Below are 23,638 nucleotides of genomic sequence, written 5' to 3' on the forward strand. Positions count from 1 at the left end.
GCCCTGCCAGTAGCAGTGGTGGACTCTCCCTCTTTATGGGCATTTAAACGGGCATTGGATAGGTATATGGAGGATAGTGGGCTAGTGTAGGTCCGGTGGGCTTGGATCGGCGCAACATCGAGGGCCAAAGGGCCTGTACTGCGCTGTATTTTTCTATGTTCTATAAAGGTTTTGACCGGAGGTTTCCAGGCGCCAAGGCAGTAATTATCATTGGTGTTGATCAGGGAGATGAAATGCAGCATAGAGAATGCCATAGTATCCCTACCTCTAAGCCAGGAGACCCAGGTTCAAGTCTCAACTGCCCCAGATGTGTGTAATAACATCTTTCCACAGGTTGATTTGAAAATATTAATGCTTAGAGGTACTATATACTTTAAACAATGCTATGGAAAACCTATTAACTCCACATTCTGGAAGTAATACGTCAAGCAACTGAAGTTCTCTTTCTCGGGATTGATAGCGTACTGAAATCCAAGCTGTCTGCTGACCTTGTCCTTTCAGCTGCTTGTTGCATCAAGCCTCCTATTCTGTTTTTTTCTCCACAGTTTCCTTGAAATAATGGGAATTTGAAACCCCTCTTTTAAGAATAGTTTGTACTAGCTTTTTAATCGAATATTAAATATTGCTGTGCTTAAAAAGATCACAAGTACAAATTAGTATTTTGTACTCCTTTGTAGTTATAACATTGATCAGAATATGTAAAATATCCACATGGTTGCAGCCAGAAGTTGTGGTACACGTCGGGACCAATGACATAGATAGGGAAAGGGAGGAAGACCTGAGAAGAGAATATAGGGAGGTAGGTTGAAAGCTAGAAGGCAGGATGAACAAAGTAGAATTGCTACCGGTGCCACGTGCTAATGAGCCGAGGAATAGAGAGCAAATGCAGCTGAACATGTAGCTGCAGAGCTGGTGTAGGAGGGAGGTCTTCATGGGGACGACTTCTGGGGAAGGTGGGACCTGTACAAGGTGGATTGGTTGCATCTGAACTAGAGGGGCACGAATATCCTGGGTGGGATGTTTACTTGAGCTCTCTGAGAGGCTTCAAACTAGATGGGCAGGGCGATGAGAACCTGAGCGACAGATCATATGACAGAGTTGGTACTGAACAGACGGATACAGAATGGGAGGAGAGATAGGCACTTGATAGGGAAAAGGTGCAGTCAGTGTGATGGGTTAATGTATGTCTATTTTAATGCAAGAAGTGTCAGGAGTAAGGATGATGAACTCAGAGTATGGATCAATATTTAGAATTATTAGCAAGTTTTGAGAAGATTTCTAGCTCAGGTTGAAGTTCTGGATGTAGGTTTGCTCACTGAGCTGCAGTGTGTGTTGGCTCGTTGAAATAATGTTCTGATGCAGCTTTGTTTGTGGATGAAAGCAGGAATTATCAGCAGTGCTTCACCTGAAGGCCCATTGAAGATGTTACCTAGTAGGGTGATGAAATGTCTGGAAATGAACCTTGCAGCTCCCATTCTCTGCACACTGTATCTGTCTGTTCAGTAACAACTCCGTCATCTGATCTGTAGCTCACGTTCTCATTGCCCTGTCCATTCAGTTTAAAGCCTCCCAGAGAGCTCAAGTAAATGTCCCGCCCAGGATGTTGCTGCTCCTCCAGTTCAGATGCAACCCATCCACCTTGTACAGGTCTCACCTTCCCCAGAAGTTATCCCAACGAAGCACTCCCTCTTACACCAGCTCTGCAGCTACGTGTTCAGCTGCACTTGCTCTCTATTCCTCGGCTCATTAGCACGTGGCACTACGCAGAGCAGAGAAAAATCACCTACACTATGTATTCAAAAAGAATGGGTACCCAATGAACACAGTCCACCGATTTCTCAACAACAAACCCAAACAAACAGACAAAACACATCCAGAAACCCTAACCACTCTCCCCTACATCAAAGACATCTCAGAAATGACTGCCAGACTATTCAAACACCTTAGCATCATGGTAGCCACAAACCCACCAACATACTAAAATAGCAGCTAATCAACTTGAAAGACCCTATACAGACAACAAGCAAAAATAATGTCATTTACAAAATACCATGTAAGAACTGTAACATATACTGCATTGGGAAAAACAGGCAGAAAACTAGCCACCAGGATACATGAACACCAACAAGCCACAAAACAATATGAGCCTCTCTCACAAGTATCCTGACATACAGATAAGGAAGGACACCACTTTGACTGGGACAACACATCCATCACAAGCCAAACAGATACGCACGAGAATTCCTAGAAGCATGGCATTCCAACTGAAACTCTATCAACAAACACATTGAGTTAGACCCCATCTACCACCCCCTGGGGAAAAAGAACAGGAAATGACAACGCCATAGGAGATACATCACCAACCCAAAGAAACCCAAACATATAAATAGAAAGCAGACATTATCAGCAGTGCTTCACCTGAAGGCCCATTGTAGATGATACTTAGTAGGGTGACGAAACGTCTGGAAATAAACCTTCCAGCTCAGCGAGCAAACCTAAATCCTAGGCTAGGAAAGTCAGTATGGGTGGAAGTCAGAAACAGGAAAGGAGTAGAAACCCAGCAGGTTTGGTAGCATCTTTAGAGAAAAGTCACTGGAGTCAAAACAATTTTTTAAAAAGTTAGGAAATATCTGAATAGATCTGTCACATCCTTCATTGTCTTATTTTCCAACTTGCAATGCAGTTTAATTGAGCTTTCGGATATTCATAATTAGTGTAAGCACCTCTGCTTTGTGATGAGGTGTTAACCAATTTGATGCATCAGGCAAAATCTGCAAGTAAGCTTCCTGTCTTTAGTCAGTTATTTCCCATCTTTTTGACCATAGATCTTTCCGGAATGTGTGCTGGCATTTTTTTGTTTATTGCTCACTAGTGTGCTGTCAGGAATATATGAGTGGGGTGTAGGCTAACATGCAAGTTTTCTTCAGTTCCTCTCCTACTTTGTAAAATGTTTTGCCTTTTGAATGATTTCGGCTAGTTTGTAAAATGGGTATTGAGGAACTTAAAAGGGAGCAATCTTAGCTACTTTATTGATCTGCATCCCACTCCAACTTAAAATGAACATTAAAAAAACACACATTTAAAGATTTGGAGCTGTCAGTGTTCTGCCTGCTTATTTAACACCAATAATTTTCAGGTAATACAAGGCAAATTTTATGGTTGAAAGAAGTTTTTGCTGATTATTCTGGAAGGTGACATTGTTTGCAAGCAATAGCATTACAAGTGTAAATGGTTATTTTAGATTTTGTAAATTTTACCGATGCTGGGTAAGATGTTAAGCTAAAGTCCTGTTATACTTGTTTAGATGAGTGTAGAAAAATCACATTGAAGCCATTGAGGCATCAGTGGAGCCGGGGACCCATGGTTGTGGGGGAGTGTGGGTTCAGCATGGAACCCAACATCGGTATTGGTGACCAATGCTGGAAGATCTCAGCAGGTCTTGCATCTGTAAGGAGAGAACAGAGCTGACGTTTAGAGTCTAACTGACCCTTTGTCAAAGCTTTTTTTTTTGCAAGTACCTGTAATCCTGGAGGCTGCATTTGGAGGTGGAATTTGAGTTGAAATCCACGAGCTTTGACAAAAGGTCAGTTAGAGTTGAAATGTCAGCTCTTTTCTCTCCTTACAGATGCTGCTAGACCTGTTGAGATTTTCCAGCATTTTTTCTTTTGGTTTCAGATTCCAGCATCCACAGTAATTTGCTTTTATCAATATTGGTGAAGTAACAGTGAAGAGATGGTGCCTAAGGAGTGGCGACTCCTATGGTGGTGTATCTAGTGCAGGCGGTGAAGTGGTGGAGGAGGGGCAGCATGGGTGTCATTGGTGAGCTAATTTAGGACTGGGGACTCTGAGTTATATCTTTTATCCTTTTTGTTCTTAATCCAGCACCATTTTGAATAGTTTGTGGCGACTGTTGAAATTTTTCACTGGATCTTACTGGATTATTCACTGTGAAAGGCAAGTGACAATAAATAAAGCATTCATCATTCATTTAAAAATATAATTTATTATTCCAGTTCTGGCTAAGGTTTTTCCTTTATCTAACATTACCCCAATTCAGTATAATTTAGTTAATTATTCTCTCTGGGTCGTTATCCATAAATGAGCTGCTGTATTTGCAGTATGAACAGTTTCAATTTGGAGACAAATTTTGACCAGGTTAGGAACATTATTGAGCAACTAGAGAAGATTATCAATAATGAGCATTTAAGCACTGCCCTGCGCAAACGATGGTAAGAGTTTGGAAATTGCTTCTACAAGTGGTGGTTGATAGCCAAATTGTTGTTTTTAAGTCTGAGATTGAGATGCATTCTAACCAAAGGTATTTTATGGACATTTCAGCCATTGTCCTTTTGAACAAGTTTTTTTGTACTTGGAATACCCTGAGGAAATGATGTACCATATCGAACTTTCATTTTCAGATAAAGATACATCTTTCACAGTCTTGTTTTACCATGCTTCTAGCTGCATCAAAACGTCTGAAAAGCATTAACCAACAACTTATTCAGTGCTGATTGGTGTGGAGCCAAAAACTTCTGTTACCTGAAAAATGCCACTGATATGATCTGACTTTGGAACAAATTGCTTAATAAAGCTTTGGTGTTAGTTATTAGTGACTGGCCCTTTGTTCAATGTTATCTTTCATCTTCTGTTTGTCTATTTGAAAGAAGGTGACTTGGACAATGTAACACTCAGATTATAAAACTGGCTTTGACTTGGAAGGCTGTAATTCAATTGAACAAATTATTTTAATACTGTAAAAATGGTAGGGGAGAGCTATTGTGTGCCTTTACAGTTCTTTTACAGAACCATCCTTTACAATAGTAAATGGAGATCAAATAAACTTTACCATTTGAAATAACTCGGGCTGATGGTCCAAAAGCTGTGTAATCAGCTGCTACACAGTGAGGTGACCAGGGTGCTAGCATAATGCAATGTGTCTAATACAGGTCATTCTGTTATAACACTCATATTGTTAATGCAAATTCGCTGTAATGTGATTGACGAATTAGGGCCTCTGTTTCTACAGCGCAAACTTTAAAAATGTGTGTTGGCTGTAATGCGATTCTGGCGCCAACATTTTAAGCACTGTTTCTAAAGCATGATTTTTCTGTTACACAGGGTTGCACAAGAACACAACCATCGTGTGATAGAACAGCTGACTGTTCTATGATTTCCTTGTAATCTAATAGTGGATTGTTTGTATGTTAATGGGCAAAGGTGACCTTGGTGGTGGTGGTGGTGATGACATCAGGGGGTGATGTCTACGTTGACCCCACCACAGAATGTGTCTACACCTTGCTGTTGGGGACCAGAGAGCAGCTAAAACATCCCACTGAGAAGTTCCTCTGTGAAGCAGTTTTTCACCTATCAGGTGGCTCACACATTGAGGCAGGTCAAACGAGAACATAGAAGGTTTAAGTTATAAAGAAAAACTGGGACTTTTTTCACTAGAGCATAGGAGGTTGAGAGGTGACCTGATAAAAGTTTATAAAATAATGAGAGTTAAAGATAGAATTGATGGTAGTGTCTTTTTCCCTGAGTTGGGGAATTTCAACACCAGCGGGTACATTTTTGAAGATGAGAGGAAAGAGATTTTAAAAAGTCACGAGGGCAATATTTTTTACACAGAGTGGTTCATGTGTGGAATAAACTTCCTAATGAAGACCATAAGACATAGGAGTGGAAGTAAGGCCATTCGGCCCATCGAGTCCACTCCGCCATTCAATCATGGCTGCCGGGCACTTCAACTCCACTTACCCGCATTCTCCCCGTAGCCCTTAATTCCCCGAGACAACAAGAATCTATCAATCTCTGCCTTGAAGACATTTAGCGTCCCGGCCTCCACTGCACTCTGCGGCAATGAATTCCACAGGCCCAACCACTCTCTGGCTGAAGAGAGTGAAGTAGTAGTGGTACAATTACTGTGTTTAAAAGACATTTGGATAAACATATCAATAGGAAAGATTTGGAGGGATATGGGTCAGGAGGAGGCAGGTGGGACTAGTTTAGTTTGGGATTTTTTTCGACATGGAGTGGTTGAATCAAAGGGTCTGTTTCTGTTCTGTGTGAGTGTTCCCAAATAGAAAAGTAGGTCAGTTGGTCTAGAGGTTAGGGGTCTGAGCATCATGGTAGCCCACAAACCCACCAGCACACACAAAGAGCAGCTAATGACCTTGAAAGACCCTATACAGACAACAAGCAAAACTAATGTCATTTACAAAATACCTTGCAAGAACTGTAGCAAACACTACATTGGACAAACAGGCAGAAAACTAGCCACAAGGAGACATGAACACCAACTAGCCACAAAACGACATGACCCTCTCACTAGTATCCTTACATAAAGATGAGGAAGGACACCACTTCGACTGGGACAACACATCCATCCTAGGACAAGCCAAACAGAGACACGCACAAGAATTCCTAGAAGCATGGCATTCCAACCGGAACTCTATCAACAAACACATCGAGTTAGACCTCATCTCCCACCCCTTGAGAAAAAAAACAGGAAATGACATCACCAACCCAAAGAAACCCAAACATATAAATAGAAAGCAGGAATTATCAACTGCGCTTCGCCCAGAGACCCACTGAAGATGTTACCTATTAGGGTGATGAAACGTCTGGAAATGAACCTTCCAGCTCAGCGAGCAAACGTACATGTGGAGGTAGATAGGGTGGTGAAAAGACATACAGGATGCTTGCCTTCGTTAGCAAGGGTGTTGAATATAGAAGCCGGGAAGTCGTCGTACAATTCTATAAAACACTTGTTTGGCTTCAGATGGAATATTGTGGGCAGTTCTGGTCTTCACACTAATAGAAAGATGTGATGGACGTTACCTGAAATGAAAAGTCTCAGTAATGAGGAAGGACTGGGTAGGCTGGGTTTGTATTCCCTGGAACAGAGGAGGCTGTGGGATGGAAATCTGACTGAGGCATACAGAATTACGAGAGGCATAGACAGAGTAAATCATGAGAAGCTACTCCCCACGGCAGACAGGTCTAAGATCAGAGGACACAGGTTTAAGATGAGGAGTAAGTGATTTAAAGGAAATCTAAAGAACGATGTTTTCATCAAGAGGGTGGTAGAAATATGGAATGTGATTCCTGAGAAGGTAGTGCAGGCAGGTACTCTTCGCAACATTTAAGAAACATCTGGATGAGCACTTAAAATGCTAAGGTAAAGTAGGCTATGGTGAAAGTACAGATAAATGGATTAGTATAGATTGGTGTTTGCTTTGCATAGACGTGGTGGGGCAAAGGACCTATTTCTATGCAATATGATTCTGTCTCTGAGAATAGAAATGACTTTAACTACATGACAGTTCCATTACAGCATATAGACGTTAGATTTTCAAAGAAGTGTTCACACAATAGGCAGTGTGTACGAAAGAGGGAGGCCTAAGTTGGACATTGTAGGAAATTTAGTTCACGGTCTTGTGTCAAATTAGTTAGGGGCTGTCTCTTGTTTATGTTGGTAAATCATCTGATTTTGAACTTGTTCTTAACAAATGTACCCTGCATTGAGTGTTTGAAGTGTGTAGTGGTATTGTCTCTATCCCTGGACCAGGAGACCCAGGCTCAAGTTCCAATCAACCTCTCTGAATAGGCTGGTTGAAAAAAATAGGGCAGATGTAGTGCCATGCGTAAGCTGTTATTTTGCTATCTTAGCTGGACGATTAACATTTTCTGTCTTTTCATGCACCCAATTTGAATAACCAACGTTCTAATAAAGAACAAACATTGTGTAAATGTTGCTTTCTTGATTAATGTTTGCATAAATTGCATTTTCAGCTGGAAACCTGTTTGATTGCTACAATGTTCTAATTAGCACACGTAAAGACAAAATCATTATTGACTTTGCTGCTATCGTAATTACTCTTCAATATGGATGACCACTCTGTTATACAGATTAGATTAGATTAGATTAGATTACTTACAGAGTGGAAACAGGCCCTTCGGCCCAACAAGTCCACACCGCCCCGCCGAAGCGCAACCCACCCATACCCCTACATTTACCCCTTACCTAACACTACGGGCAATTTAGATTGGCCAATTCGCCTGACCTGCACATCTTTGGAGTGTGGGAGGAAACCGGAGCACCCGGAGGAAACCCACGCAGACACGGGGAGAATGTGCAAACTCCACACAGACAGTCGCCTGAGGTGGGAATTGAACCCGGGTCTCTGGCGCTGTGAGGCAGCAGTGCTAACCACTGTGCCACCGTGCCGCCTTCAAACATTTCCAAAGGATCACCCTGTAACTAAAGTTGAGAAACAATTAAATGTTTTTCAAAGTTAGTAGTTTGTTACTGATTGTGTACAGTGTACTGTAGATAGGTGATTATGTGACCAGGATTCTTCTGCTAAAGTAATGCCATATCTGGACTGTGTATGTGCATCTCTTGTGTAAAGATTCAGTTGTGCTGGACTGTGGGTGTAAGACAAGTAGCAGCAACAAAAAGGGAATGACAATAGAATAGAACACATCCACATGGAGCTAGCAGTGATATAGGTACCAAGCTGTGACTGGACCTACCATAGACATAACCAAGATACAGTGTGGAAGCAGCACTGGCATGTGGACAGCTTTACCATGGAGCAGATGCTGGAAAAGCATTATGCCACCAGGTTTCCAACCCTGTCCTGATATTTCTATGGAAAAGCTGCTAATATCCGATAAATACCGGGAATTGGAGATAACTTTCTACTGTTCCAAGTCATATCAAGCACAGAGATTGTTGGAGATAAGTCCCCACCTGTTCTTGAGGGGTTGACCATTTTCAACTGCTTTATCAATTACCTTTCCTTCATGTTAAGGTCACAAATGTTATTTGCAACTCCTCAGGTAATGTGACAGTCTGTACCTGTGTGCAGTGAGATCTGAACAACATTCAGGCTTGGTCTGACATTCTGGGACTTACCATTAAGTAGAAAATTAATTAGACCAACCGAATAAATACTGCAACTCCATGAAAAGATCAGAGTTTAGGTATTCTCTTTAATACAACTCACTTGCCTTAATGTGTGTAAATCTCTCAGCATTCAACACCATCCAGGACAAAACAATCCAAATCTCACAGATAATCTAGTTATCAAGTCATTTGCGGAGTTTGTTGCTTCTAGATTGGTTGCTATCTTTTTATTAATTCATGGGATATGGCCATTTCTGGTTAGGCTTATGGGTGCCAGAGTCTTCAAGCAGTCAGATCACTTGTATGCAAGAAGTTTATGTTTGAGTGATTGTTTTTATCTGCTCAGGTGGTTAGCTGATTCTAATCATTGTTTAGATTTTTGCAATAGTGTTCAATTTTCTCAACAATAAGATGCTACAGCAGTCACGTTAAGGAAAAGATAGAATGTCTTGGGGAACTTGATGTTTCTGCTGCTCCTGTCAGGAGACCTGCTATCACAGTTGTCTAACTTATGCAATCCTCATGCATTCTTGGAAATTTGTCAGCACCCCTGTCACAATTGACATCCAACTAAGTCTATATTGACCACCCCCCCCAACCGATTGTCCTCCACTTTGCCCTCAAGGTGCAATCTCTGTAGCTTTTCGCCTCTGGTCCAATGGCCAAAATATTGAGGTTTTCTGGGTTTAGTTGTTTTACACTTGCAATTTCAAGCACTTGTCCTCAGTCTATGGAATTCAGGATGCTGGGTCACTGAATAATTTTAAGGAGGAGACATTTTTAATTATTAAAGGGTTGAAAGGTTATGGAGAGCAGACAGGACAGTGGTTTGAGGTCAAGATGAAATCAGCTATGATCATATAAAATGGAGGAGTAGGCATGAGGTGCAGAATGGCCTCCTCCCGCTCCTAGGTGTAGAGTTATAGAGATGTAGGGATATGGGGCAAGTGCTGGCCAATGGGGCTAGATTAGGTTAGGATTTCTGGTTGGCACTGACGGGTTGGACCGAAGGCTCGGTTCTTTATTCTCTGTGGAATGTTTAGCATGTTTCTGAACATTCACATTTGAAAAGCCTCCACATTCTCCATGGGAAAGTGGACAGAAGGTAACATATTTGTTCACATCCTTCATCTTCACTGTTAATCATGAAACCATACAGTACAGAAGAGGCCCTTTGGCCCATCAAGTCTTTACTACCAAAGTTACACTACAGCAACCTTCCAGCACTAAACCAGTACCCATGATGTAATGACTGTTGATGTGCTAATCCAAGTACTTTAAAAACTGTGAGATACCCACCTCAACTACCCTCTCAGTGCATCCCAAACCCCCACCACCTTTTGGGTGAAAAAAAGCTTTTCCTTAAATCCCCTGTAAACCTCCTGCCTTTCATCTTAAAATTTATACCCCCTTGTTAGTTGACCTTTTGACTAAGGGGAACAGCTGCTTTCTGTTCATCCTGTCCATGACTCTCAGTATCATATACACCTCTATTACATCGCACTTCAACCTTCTCTACTTCAAAGAAAATAACAGCCTCTTTTCACAGCTAAAGTGATCCACCTCAGGCAGCGACCTGGTGAATTTCCTCTGCCTCCTCCAGTGCAGTCACATCCTGGGCAGCATGGTGGCTCAGTATTTAGCACTGCTGCCCCACCGCACAAGGGACCCCAGGTTTAATTCCAACTTTGGGTGACTATCTGTGTGCTGTTTGCACATTCTCCCCATGTTTGCCTGCGTTTCTGCAGTGTGCACCAGCTTCCTCCCACAGTCCAAAGATGTGCAGGTTAAGTGGATTGGCCATGGGAAATGTGGATAATGGAGCTGGGGTACAGGTCTGGGTTTGTGTGGGCTGCTGTTTAAAGGGTTGCTGTAGACTCGATGGGCTGAATGGCCTCTTTCCACACATAAAACATAGAACTGTCCAGCATAGAATGGGCCCTTTGACCCATGATGTTGTGCTGAACATAACAGCAAATTAAAGTAATTCTTCTGCCTACCCTTGGTCCATATCCCTCTGTTCCTTGCACTATTGGGATTCTGTGATCCTTTCAATAGTACAAAGGCCTGAATTGCATACAGTACTCCAGCTATGACCAAAGACCGATATGACTCCAACATTAGAGCAGGGAGTTTATAATCTATGCTGTGACTTATAAAAGCAAGTGTCCCACATGCTGTCTGAACCACCCTATTAACCTGCCCTACCACTTTCCGAGATCTGTGGAAAAGCTGCCAAAGATCCCTCTGTTCCTTTGAGCTTTCTTCATGTCCTGCCATTTATTGAGTATTTCTTTGTCTTGTTACTTCTTCCAAAGCACATGACCTTACACTTTGCAGGATTAAAATTTGTTCTGCCACTGATCTGCTCATTTGACCAATCCATTTAAATCCTCCTGTAGGATAAGACATTTTTCCTCACTGCCAACCACCCAGCCAGTCTTTGTGTCATCCGCACGCTTATCTTCTTATCCGTGTTTGCTTACATACATCACAAACAATAAGTGACCCAGTACTGATCCCTGTGATACACCACTGGACCCAGGCCTCCAGTCAGACAAACAGCCTTCTATCACCACCCTCTGGTCTCCTATCATTAAGCCAATTACTTCTGGCTTTCTATCCTCCTGGGTGAGCAGAAGCTGATACCCATGGGAATGGCTTCAACTGGGACCTTGGGTTCATGTCACACTATAGGTGACCCCACTACACACTCCCCCAACTCAGACCCTCCCTCATACACAAGCGCTCTCTCATATGCACACACATACACCCCCCGCAGTCTCACCGACACACTCACCTTCTCACAGATACCTCATCACACTCACACACACACACTCTAACATGTGCACTCACACCCACACACACATGCACACTCAATCTGTCACCCCCAAATGCGCGCACACGTAAGCGTATGAGGTGTTTTTGTAGAATTACATTTTATTTTGCTCTAAAACTGCATGAATCCATGTAAAACCCTGACCTGTCCTATTTGTCCATCTTCCTCCCCATCTATCCACTCCACCCTCCTCCCTGCCCTATCACCATTACCCCTGCACCTTCATCTACCTATTGCATTCTTAGCTACCCCTCCCCAGCCCCACCCCCCTCCCCAGCCCCACCAACCTCCCATTTATCTCTCCATCTCTTGGCTCACAAGCCTCTTTACTGATGAAGGGCTTCTGCCTGAAATGTCAATTCTCCTGCTCTTCAGATGCTACCTGATCTGTGCTTTTCCAGCACCACACACTCGACTCTAATATCCCTCTGAACCTTACCTATCCATGTAACTGTCCAAATCTCTTTTCAATGTTGTTGTTGTACCCACCTCTACCACTTCCTCTGGCAGCTCCTGTTATCTTTCATTTTAAATGGACAGACTTATCTACTTGTATGGCATGATACTGTCAACTTCAGTTTTCAGTTTAGTTTCTTACGTTGTTTATCTTCTAGCTGCCATTTTTTTTCAATCCTATTCAATCTTTATGCACAACAAATATTCACAATTAAATGTACTTCCAGTGGTAAAAACTGAAGGTAAAATTATAACTTCCAATATGCTGACAATGCAGAAGTACTTGCAGAATTGGAAGAGGCCCTACAAAATATTGTGGGTCAAGTAAAATCTTCTAGCAGTTCTGAATATGGATTGTGTATCAGCACCAATGGTGCAGGAATATTTTTACTGGGACCGATTCAACTGTTTGGACTCCTAATCTTCAAATAAATATGTTGCGTTATGAACAGAGACTTGTAGGATCTAAATAAACCATAGTTAATCTTTAACTGAATTATGCTTAAGTTGATATAATGTACTACAAACATCATAAACACTTATGGAAGTAAGTAGTGATGTGTAGTTCAGTTAACCATGAGCTCTGAATTTAGTACTTGTGTAGTTAGTGTTTCCATAGACCATAAGCTATAGGAGCAGAATTAGGCCGTTCAGCCCTTCGAGTCTGCTCTACCATTCAATCATGGCTGATAGATTTCTTCTCAATCCCATTCTCTTCCCTTCTCCCTCTCGCCCTTGATCCCTTTCCTAATCAAGAATCCATCTGTCTCTGTCTTCAACAAACTCAGTGACTTGGCCTCCACAGCCTTCTGCAGCAATGAGTTCCACAGATTCTTGCTCTGGCTGAAGAAATTCTTCCTCATCTCCATTTTAAAGGGTAGTTCCTTCACTCTAAGGCTGTGCCCTCAGGTCCTAGTCTCTGATACTAGTGGGAACATCTCTCCAGATCCACTCTATCCAAACCTCTGTGTTCTTTAGGGTGTAGGTTTGCTCGCTGAGCTGTAGATTTGCTATCCAGATGTTTCATTACCTGGCTAGGTAACATCATCAGTGGCGACCTCCAAGTGAAGCGAAGCTGTTGTCTCCTGCTTTCTATTTATATCTTTCTCCTGGATGGGGTTCCTGGGGTTTGTGGCGATGTCATTTCCTGTTTGTTTTCTGAGGGGCTGATAGATGGCATCTAGGTCTATGTGTTTGTTTATGGCATTGTGGTTGGAGTGCCAGGCCTCTAGGAATTCTCTGGCATGTCTTTGCTTAGCCTGTCCCAGGATAGATGTGTTGTCCCAGTCGAAATGGTGGCTTTTTTCATCTGTGTATAGGGCTACAAGGGAGAGAGGGTCGTGTCTTTTCGTGGCTAGCTGGTGTTCATGTATCCTGGTGGCTAACTTTCTTCCTGTTTGTCCTATGTAGTGTTTGTGGCAGTCCTTGCATGGAATTTTGTAGATGATGTTGGTTTTGTCCATGGGATGTACTGGATCTTTTAAGTTTGTTAGTTTTTGTCTGAGAGTGTTGGTGGGTTTGTGTGCTACTAGGATTCCGAGGGGTCTTAGTAATCTGGCTGTCAATTCTGAAACTTCTTTGATGTATGGTAAGGTGGTTAGGGTTTCTGGCTGTGTTTGGTCTGCTTGTCGTGGTTTGTTCTTGAGGAATACTGCACACTGTATGCCATCTATCAACCCCTCAGAAAATGAACAGGAGATGACATCACCACAAATTCCAGGAACCCCATCCAGGGGAAAGATATAAATAGAAAGCAGGAGACAACAGCTTCGCTTCACTTGGAGGTTGCCACTGATGATGTTACCTAGCCAGGTAACGAAACGTCTGGATATTAAACCTACAGCTCAGCGAGCAAACCTACGGCCTAAACCTCAACCTGAGCTACAAACCTTCACAATCCTCTGTGTTCTGTAAATTTCAATAAGAACCTCCCTTAACCTTAGAAACTCCATTGAGTGTAGACCCAGAGTCCTCAACTGCTCCTTATGTGACCAGCTCTTTATGCCTGGAGTCATTCTTGTGAAGCTCTCTGGACTCCCTCCAATGTCAGCACATCCTCCCTTAGATATGGGGCTCACAAACTGCTCACAATTTTGTACACAGCTGCTCTCAGAAAACTCCTGAATCTATATGTTGCTAACTCTAATATCCTCAGTATAGCATCTTCAGAAATTGAAAAGAATTGTTCCATTTTTGAAATCATTTGCTTTGTTGTTGTATTTTAACATTACTTTCTTGATAAGTATTCGTTTAGCGGGGTAAAATTTTGAGATTCTAATAATCCAGCCATTCTTGGGGTAGAATTTGAGAATTAGCAGGAATCGCTATTGGTGATTCTGTGCTAATAATATCAATTGGAAGGAGTGAAAATATTGAACTGGTAATATTTGTCAAAGCACTGGAGCCACTGTTTAATATGTGCGAACTGAGCTACAACTGACTTGTGTTTCTATTTGCAGCCTGTTACTGTTTATTGTGTGGCATGCTGTAGTGCAACAACTGATGGAATGGATTTCGGTTTATTTCTGTTCTTCTAGTTGGACTGTGGGTGCACACAAACTGTTTAATCCTTTATTATTTAAAATCTCTTTTCTAATTTACATAAATATTGTTTGTATTTTACATGCAGCAAAGAACTGCCTTCAGTCATTTGGTAGAAGTCGGCATATCAACAGCAATCAGTGTTATAATGCGGCATGTGTTCAATGGAAACCCAAACAGGAAAAGCTGAGTAATCATGGTCAGCAGTTTGGTATCTGAATTCTGTGTAAAGGTTGCTGTTATTGTTCTCGTGGTTTCTTTTTGTCAGAACTTGGGTCTTTTACCACATTCCTTCTCTCTTCTTTGAAATATATAGTTCATAGGAGAGTGACCAAGCCACATGTCTTTGCTGGCTTTCCTTGTTTATAGTCTTCTTTATGCACTGATCTAGGACCTAGTGGAAAATGTTTTCTGAAATCATTTTTAGTGCCTAAACTAGAATAGTAGTATGTTGCTTGAGAAATATAACTCGTAACATTGCAATGTTTTAATTAATTGACTATAGGTCAATACCAGACTTTAAATCATGTCTTAACAATCTAGTGAAGCGCCATTGGGTGTTTCTTTTTTATGTTAAATGTGCAGTGTAAATGAAAGTTATTGGGTGATGTCTCTTATAAAAGACGCTATATTATGTAGTACAAAACCTGCTATGTGCCATACCGCAATGTCAGCTGAGTGCAGATGTGATGCACTCAGATATGTGTTGTAGATATGATACAGAGCTGGGCTGAGGAGTGGCAGATGGAGTTCAACCCTGTCAAGTGTGAGGTTGTCCATTTTGGAAGGACAAATAAGAATGCGGAATACAGGGTTAATGGTAGGGTTCTTAGTAAGGTGGAGGAGCAGAGGGATCTTGGGGTCTATGTTCATAGATCTTTAAAGTTGCGACTCAGGCGGATAGAGCTTGTAAGAAGGCCTATGATGTATTAGCGTTCATTAGCAGAGGGATTGAATTCAAGAGTTGTGAAGTGATGTTGCAACTGTATAGGGCCTTGGTTAGGCCACATTTGGAGTACTGTGTGCAGTTCTGATCACCTCACTTTAGGAAAGATGTGGAAGCTTTGGAGAGGGTGCAGAGAAGATTTACCAGGATGTTGCCTGGAACGGAGACTAGGTCGTACGAGGATAGGTTGAGAGTGCTAGGCCTTTTCTCATTGGAACGGCGAAGGATGGGGGGGTGACTTGATAGAGGTTTATAAGATGATCAGAGGAATAGATAGAGTAGACAGTCAGAAACTTTTTCCCCGGGTACAACAGAGTGTTACAAGGGGACATAAATTTAAAGTGAAGGGTGGAAGGTATAGGGGGGATGTGAGGGGTAGGTTCTTTACCCAGAGAGTGGTGGGAGCATGGAATGCACTGCCTGTGGGAGTGGCAGAGTCAGAGTCATTGGGGACCTTTAAGCGGCAATTGGATAGGTAGATAAGCTAGGACAAATGTTTGGCACAACATCGTGGGCCGAAGGGCCTGTTCTGTGCTGTATTGTTCTATGTTCCATGAGTGTTTTGTTGTCAAATCTGAAATGGAATTTAAACCTGAAACCTTCTGATTTAGAGTCAAGAATACTATCCACTTGCCTAGGCAGGCATGAGCTGAGACGTTTCTTCTGCTGTAACCAAATTTGCACAAATGTCAGAACAGATCCTCCTCGTATATCTCCAATTCTGAGATTATTGCCATTAGGTGTGTTTCAACTGCAAATGCATTGTTTTCTCTCCCAGAACAGTATTTTAATGTCACTAATTTGTTATGGTAAAATGTTTTGATCTTGGCTTATTGATTCACTTTGACATTTCATTATTCTATGTTAATTGTTTTGTCTATCCCATTGGAGTTGTGAACCACCTTGAGGATTTCTGTATCTCAGGTATGTTATGCCTGTCTGAGTGTACAAATCAATTTACCCATCGTTACATCTTTATCAGCTTTAGCTATTTAAATGATCTGTTTAAATTCTGAATACCGCCTTTAGTACAAAGATTCAATTTAACAGTTAATACCGCTGAAAATGCCTGGGGAAGGGGCAGCGCTCCGGAAGCTGGCGGTTTCAGCTAAACCTGTTGGACCATAACCCAGTGGCATTTGGTTTTTGTCTGTGCAAAAATCTAGATCTTAAACATCCTTCACATTTACATGATGTAGAATGTAAATACATCATTCTCTTGCTGAATGTTATACATTGGTTATTATGTTTAAATTTTTCCACGTTGTCTGTTTATCTACCTGTACTCTTCTAATTTTTCCCACTTGATGAAAATACTTGTGTCAATTGAACTCCATCCTTGGAGTGACATTTAGAAGGACGGGGAGATTGGTACACTGGTAGATGGGCCTCCTTCCCACTTTCCCTCCTACGGGCACTCCCTCTTTATAGTGGAGTAGGACTCTGCATAGATTCAGCCCCTGGTGAGGTCCTAGAAGGGATCAGGGAGAACAAGATCAGCCCATACCTTTCCCACAAAATTCTCTTCTTCCTCCCAATCCTACGTTATTCTCACATGATGTTTGACTGAGAGATCAGATTTGCATACATTTGGAGAGGTGAGGATTGATTGAAGACAGTCAGTATTGTTTCATGTGTGAGAAATCGTGTCTCTCAAACTTGATTAAGCTTTTTGAGGAAGTAACAAAGAAGGTTGAGGCAGAATGGTAGACGTTGTTTGCTTGGACTTTAATAAAGCTTTTGATAAGTTTCTGCATGCTATACTAGTTAGTGAAGTTAGCTCACGTGGGATTCCGGGTGAGATTGTAAATTGAATACAAAATCGACTTGATGGCAGGAGAGTGAGTGGTGGTGGAGTGTCATTTTTCAGACTGGAGGCCTGTGACCAGCGCTGTCCCTCCGGGATCAGTGCTGGGTCCACTTTTGTTCATCATTTATATGATGATTTGCAGAGAATATTGGAGGCATGGTTAGTAAGTTTGCAGATGACACCAAAATTGGTTGTTTGGTGGACAGTGAAGAAGGTTATCGAAGATAACAAAGTGATCTTGATTAATTGGGTCAATGAGCTGAGGTGTGGCAGATTCGGATAAATGCAAACTATTGCATTTTGGTAAAACAAACAAGGGCAGGACGTGTACAATTAAAAGTAGGGCTTTGGGTAATCTTGGAGAACAGAGGGGTTGTGGTACATAATTCTTAGAAATCCATGTCACATACAGATAGGGTGGTTAAGGCATTTAGCACACTTGCCTTCATTGTTCAGACCTTTGAATATAGGAGTTGGAACGTTATGGTTGAGGTTGTACAGGATGTTGATGAGGCTCTTCTGGAGTACTGTGTGTGGTTCTGGTCACCCTGTTATAGGAAGGATACTATGAAACAGGTGTGGCTTCAGAAAATATTTGCCAGGACGTTGCCAGGAATGGAGTGTTTGAGGTATAAGGAGATTAGATTCCCTATAGTATGGAAACAGGTCCTTCAGCCCAACGAGTCCACACTGACCCTCTGGTGAGCAACCCATCCAGACACATTCCCCCAGCCTGTATTTACCCCTGACTAATGCACCTGACACTATGGGCAATTTAGCATGGCCAATTCACCTAACCTGCACATCTTTGGACTGTGGGAGGAAACCGGAGCACCCGGAGGAAACCCACGCAGACACGGGGTGAATGTGCAAACTCCACACAGACAGTCACCCGAGGCTGGAATCAAACCCAGGTCCCTGGCGCTGTGAGGCAGCAGTGCTAACCACTCAGCCACCGTGCTGCCTCAAAGAAATTGGATAGGCTGGGATTTTTTTTTGTTGGACTGTAGGAGGTTGTGGGGTGACCTTGTAAGGTGAATGACCAGGGTCTTTCCCCAGGGTAGGGGGAGTTCAAAACTAGGGGGAACATACTTTAAGGTGACAAGAGAAAGATTTAAAAAGGAAATGAAGGACAACTTTTTTACACGGAGTGGATTGTGTGTGGAATGAACTGCCAGAGGAAGTAGTGCATGGAGGTACAGTTAGAATGTTAAAAGACATTTGGTTAAATACATGAATAGAAAAGGTTTGGAGGGATATGGGTCTAGTTTAGGCCAATGGGGCTAGTTTAGTTTGGAAACATGGTCGGCATGGACAAGTTGGACTGAAGGGTCTGTTTCTATGCTGTATGACTCTTGGGAGAGGAGGTGAAAGTGAGGACTGCAGATGCTGGAGATTAGAGTCAAGAGTGTTAAACTGGAAAAGCACAGGTCAGGCAGCATCCAAGGAGCAGGAAAATTGGCATTTCAGGCAAAAGCCCTTCATCAGGAATGATGAAGGGCTTTTGCCTGAAACATCAATTTTTTTCTGATCCTCGGATGCTGCTTGACCTGTTGAGCTTTTCCAGCACCATGCTTTTGACTCTTAGGAGAGTAGGGCAGTGGATGTTATCTATGTGGACTTGACTAAGTGGACAGAACTGTCTGGGATTTTGGTGTCAGGAGCAGTGTTGTCAGCTCAGCTTTTCAGGTGATAGACTCAGGCTATACATGTTTGTAGAACTTCCTGTACAATCATCAGCTAGTGTTTAGTATTGCTATCCATTGTGTGTTTTAGCTTGTTTTCTGTAGTTAAGTGGGACAAGGTGGAGAATGGCCTTGCACAATGAGCGTTGAGTAAGAATGCACCAACTGTGAACTCTGACAGAAGCTATAAGCCTTTCCCTTTGAAGTGAGTGAGAAGGAGGAGCAGCTGCTGAGCTTCAGCTTTTCCTGTTGGTTTCACTGACGCACTTGGAGGGTACCCACAGTTTCTGGAGTCATCATTGTTTTAAACTCTTGTGAATTTTCAATATTTAATTGATGGTATAAAGTATCCTACTGGATGTTTGTGTTTGTAGTTGAAAATGTTTTAATTGATATTAAATATGAAAGATAATTAATCTCAGAAATACTGAAACAGTAATGTGTGTGTATGCATGTTACTTTCCTTCTTTGTAAACTGACGGTATAAATATCGACCAGGGTAAGCTTGCCTGATCTGAGTGCTTCCAGCATTATCTATTTTATTTCAGATTTTCAGTATTTGTAGTATTTTCTTTTGCTGTTGTGCTTGCAGTTCTTAAATTTTCAAGCTATGCCATAGCTGGGTCTGAAAAACAGCAATAACAAGTAGCTGTGATAATCTGTTGTTGTATAAAATCTTGCTGCATAACAAAAAGGTGCGGAGCAAAACTGCAGATGGGTTTGATAGTGTCGGTTTCAGATGAGGAAATCTTTGTGGTATCAGTGGGATTTAGGTTGTTGAGGAGATGGAGGATGGGTAGGTGGTGGTAAAGCAAAATATGGTGTGGAAGCAGCTTCCTTAAACGTGGCATCTTTGTGCAAGACAGATTAATTGAGCTGAGTGTGTTTCTGGCGTGGGTCCTCTGTTGTTCAGAAACAAATCTTTGCAGAGCTCTTGGTATCTGCATTTAGAACTATAAAGGGTGTGAATACTGACTGGGGAAAATGCAGTCAGTACCAAGGGACAAGCTGATGCTCTGATTCTGATTTAGAAGCAGAAAAGCAATAATAGAACAGTGCCTTCTGGAACCTTTCAGATTTGTCTTGTGCAGTAGACCATAAAGGACATTGCAAAGTTGGATTGAACTTCTGTTACCTTGACGCTGTCGGGTGAAGTGAGAGTAAGGGAAGAGCTTGTGCATAAAATGTAATTCTTGATGAAGTAGCTGTGTTTCTAAGACTGGTTTTCATTGAACAAATTCTTATGTTGAGTTCACAATATCACTGCTATGTATTTAATTCCTTTATTATAGCCTGTTACTCCCAATGGAATATCTGTCGAGCAAAATTACAGTATTAAGCGATTATGGCCTCCGCATTTGGGTAATCCAGTATGCGATTGGAAATTAAACTGAGCATAAACAGTCTAACAGTTTGCAACTGCCTTAGATTCATGATTCTTCCCCTCCCATATCATATCTAATATTTCAAAACTGTGTTGATAAAGCCATGACACATAAGCAGAAATCGACCATTGGCTTCTCGTTGCTCTGCTGTTCAGAGAGCATTGATGTTCTGATAACCCTCAACTCCACTTTCCTATTTTTTTCACCCATACAGGGCTCCTTTACAGATAAGAATTCTGTCTGTCTTAGCCTTAATCACATTTAATGACCCCATCTTTACAATACTTTGTGGTAAAGAATTCCATGGATTTATTACCCTCTGAGGAAAACGATCCTCCTCCTCTCCATAAATGGGTAACTCCTTAAATCAGGAAGCCGTGTGTGTGGGGGATCCTTTGGGACTTTGCTCCTGAATTCTTTTTCAAAGAGTGAATTTACAGTAAGATGTTCTGTCTTTTTGGGTGCAATTTATATATTGTTTGTTTAACAGTGCTGTGGGAGTTCAAGCACAGTCCTGCCTGAGACACTGCTTTTTATATCAACATTGGATGGAAACTTGCATGCTGTCAGCAAACAGACAGGCTCAATCAAATGGACCTTGAAAGAAGGTAAGTAGCATCATTCGTGTCTTGGAAGTGGCGAAAAATAACTCTACCTCCGGCTCTGGTTTGGCTTAAATTTTACATGTTTGATTGGAATGAATCTGTTTGATAAAAAGCCGATTTCAAATGCCAGCAATAACTTTTGACTTTTGACTTTTGGCCTCATTCATTATGTGGACTTAAGAGTAAATTCTTAAGGAGTAATCACTATATACTCTCCATTTTAAACTGGTATTTGGGGCTTTTGAATTTTATATTCGACACTTCAGGTATTACACCTCTATATTGATGGCACAATTTAGGATTTTAGTCACACTCTCTCCCTGTCACAATCACGCCAGTTTTCTGGTTGGAATATTTGGCAAACAGCAAACTCATCTTTGTGCATTCTGTTTTCTAAATGGCACTCAAAAGGTTATTGGAATAAACTTGGTCTTTTTCTTTATAGAAAAGCCCAATTACTTCACCCTCAAAACACGTTAAATGTGCCAGCTACTAAGTAATGGTTAAATATAGTTAGCTCTCCTATTACAGGAGGATCATTGAACTTTTGTCTTTGTGATTCATGCCATTATGATGGTTCTGGCTGTTTAATGTCAGTTGTCCCAGCTCCAGGATGTTTCTGCAGGAGATCCGCAGGTTTATGCCTCAGGAACTCCCATCTTAAACTGCTTCATCAATAACCTTCCCACCGTCATATGGTCAGAGTGGGAATGTTTGCTAACTGTGCAGTGTATCATCCTTCAGACTTCTGTCAACTTCAACCAGACCCCACCATCAAAAACATCTTCCATTCCCCATCCCTCTCTACTTTCCACAAGGACCAATCCCTTCAATGGTTCTTGGTTCACGCCACTGTCCTCACCACCACCACCACCACCACCACCCCACCCCCGCCGAATATCTCTGTACTTTCCCCTGCAACTGTAAATGTTGCAAGATCTGTTGGCACATCATGCCCCTCATCTTCATCTAGGGCCCCATTCAGTACTTCCAGATCAGATAGAGGTTCACCTGCCTCTCTTCCAACCTAGTTTACTGTATCCCGTGCTCCCAATGTGGTATTCTGTACATTGGTGAGACCAAACCTAAACTGCACGTTTTGCCGAGTATCTCAGCTGAGCCCGCAAGAACCAGCCTGACCGCCCAGTCACCACTCCTTTCAATTCCCATTCTCTCTCTGACATGACCATCCTTGGCCTTCTCCGTTGTCACAGTGAATCAGACCACAAATTGGAGGAACAACACCTCACCTTCTGGCTGGGCAGCCCACAGCCTGGAGCACTCAATATTGAGTTCTACAATTTCAAAAAACATTCCCACTCATTCCCTGACTCCCTTTCCAGCCACCCCCTGCTCCTCTCTTCCAATCCACTTACAGACCCTTCCATCCAGCCACCAACTGGATTCATTCCTCCATCAACCAATCTGGCTGTGCCCTCTACCTGGAGAAACTGAGAACTGGATTCCAGTATCTGCAGTTCTTTTGTGCAATGTTCAGCACCATTTGTGACTCATCAATTACTGAAGCAGTCAACGTCCAAATGCAGGGTGACCCAGGCTATATCCAGGATCGGGCTGATGTGCCCAGTAATATTTGGCTGTGCAAGTGCCAGAAACTGACTGTCTCTAACAAGAGAATTTAACCATCAGTTATGGATATTCATAGTACCCCTAAAGCTCCAACAACACTTGAGAAATTAGGCACAATCCAGGAAAAAAACAGTTCATTTGCTTGGCACCACATCCACAAACATTCACTCCTTCTCCCACTGATACACTGTTACAATACTATGTACCATCTGGAGGATACATTGCAGAAATTCACCAAGGCTCTTTTGAGAGCACCTTAAAAACCCATGACCATCATCTAGAAGGACTGCGTGTGTGTGTGTGTGCGCGTGTGCGCGCGCGCGAGAGTGAGTATATAGTTTGGTGGGATCACCTGTAGTATGACATTCTCTCTCACCCACACACACACAGGTCTATGGGGTGAACTTGTATTAGCAGATATATTCTATTTTGTTCAAAAAGCACAGAATCTGCAGGCAGTCAGTCCATGTGACATATTATAAATTCCTACTTTGGAAAAAGAACCAGTCTGACTCAAGGTTGGAATTCATAAGGACTCTAACCTTTAATGCATTGTCTGTGCAGAGATGTCATTTTTTTTTAATAAAACCTTAAGCTATCTCGCGAATGTGATTAGAAAGAAGTTCTGGGATTTACATATTAATCAATCGAAACCTGCATCCTCATTCTAAGTATGCAAGACAGCAATCTAGGTTTGTTCAACACATCACGTCACTGTTTGACACTTTGATCTTTTCCCATAAACTGTGTGTCCTATGATCCTACCCCACTAGCTACCTGGCAAGGGAGGACGCTCCGAAAGCTTGCACTTCCAAATAAACCTGTTGGACTATAACTTGGTGGTGTGTGATTTTTAACTTTGTTCAC

The 23,638-nt window shown here is 42.1% G+C and overlaps 1 protein-coding gene across 1 annotated transcript in view; it reads left to right on the forward strand.

Annotated features, from left to right (window-relative positions):
- ern1 (endoplasmic reticulum to nucleus signaling 1) overlaps positions 1-23,638 on the forward strand; it is an 85,434-nt gene that overhangs the window by 11,616 nt on the left and 50,180 nt on the right. Inside the window, exon 2 of the mRNA XM_072558898.1 lies at positions 21,067-21,184. Within this exon, the coding sequence (XP_072414999.1) occupies positions 21,067-21,184 (118 nt within the window). The remainder of the gene's footprint in view (positions 1-21,066; positions 21,185-23,638) is intronic.

Source organism: Chiloscyllium punctatum, chromosome 39 (assembly GCF_047496795.1).
Source record: "Chiloscyllium punctatum isolate Juve2018m chromosome 39, sChiPun1.3, whole genome shotgun sequence".
NCBI lineage: Eukaryota > Metazoa > Chordata > Chondrichthyes > Orectolobiformes > Hemiscylliidae > Chiloscyllium > Chiloscyllium punctatum.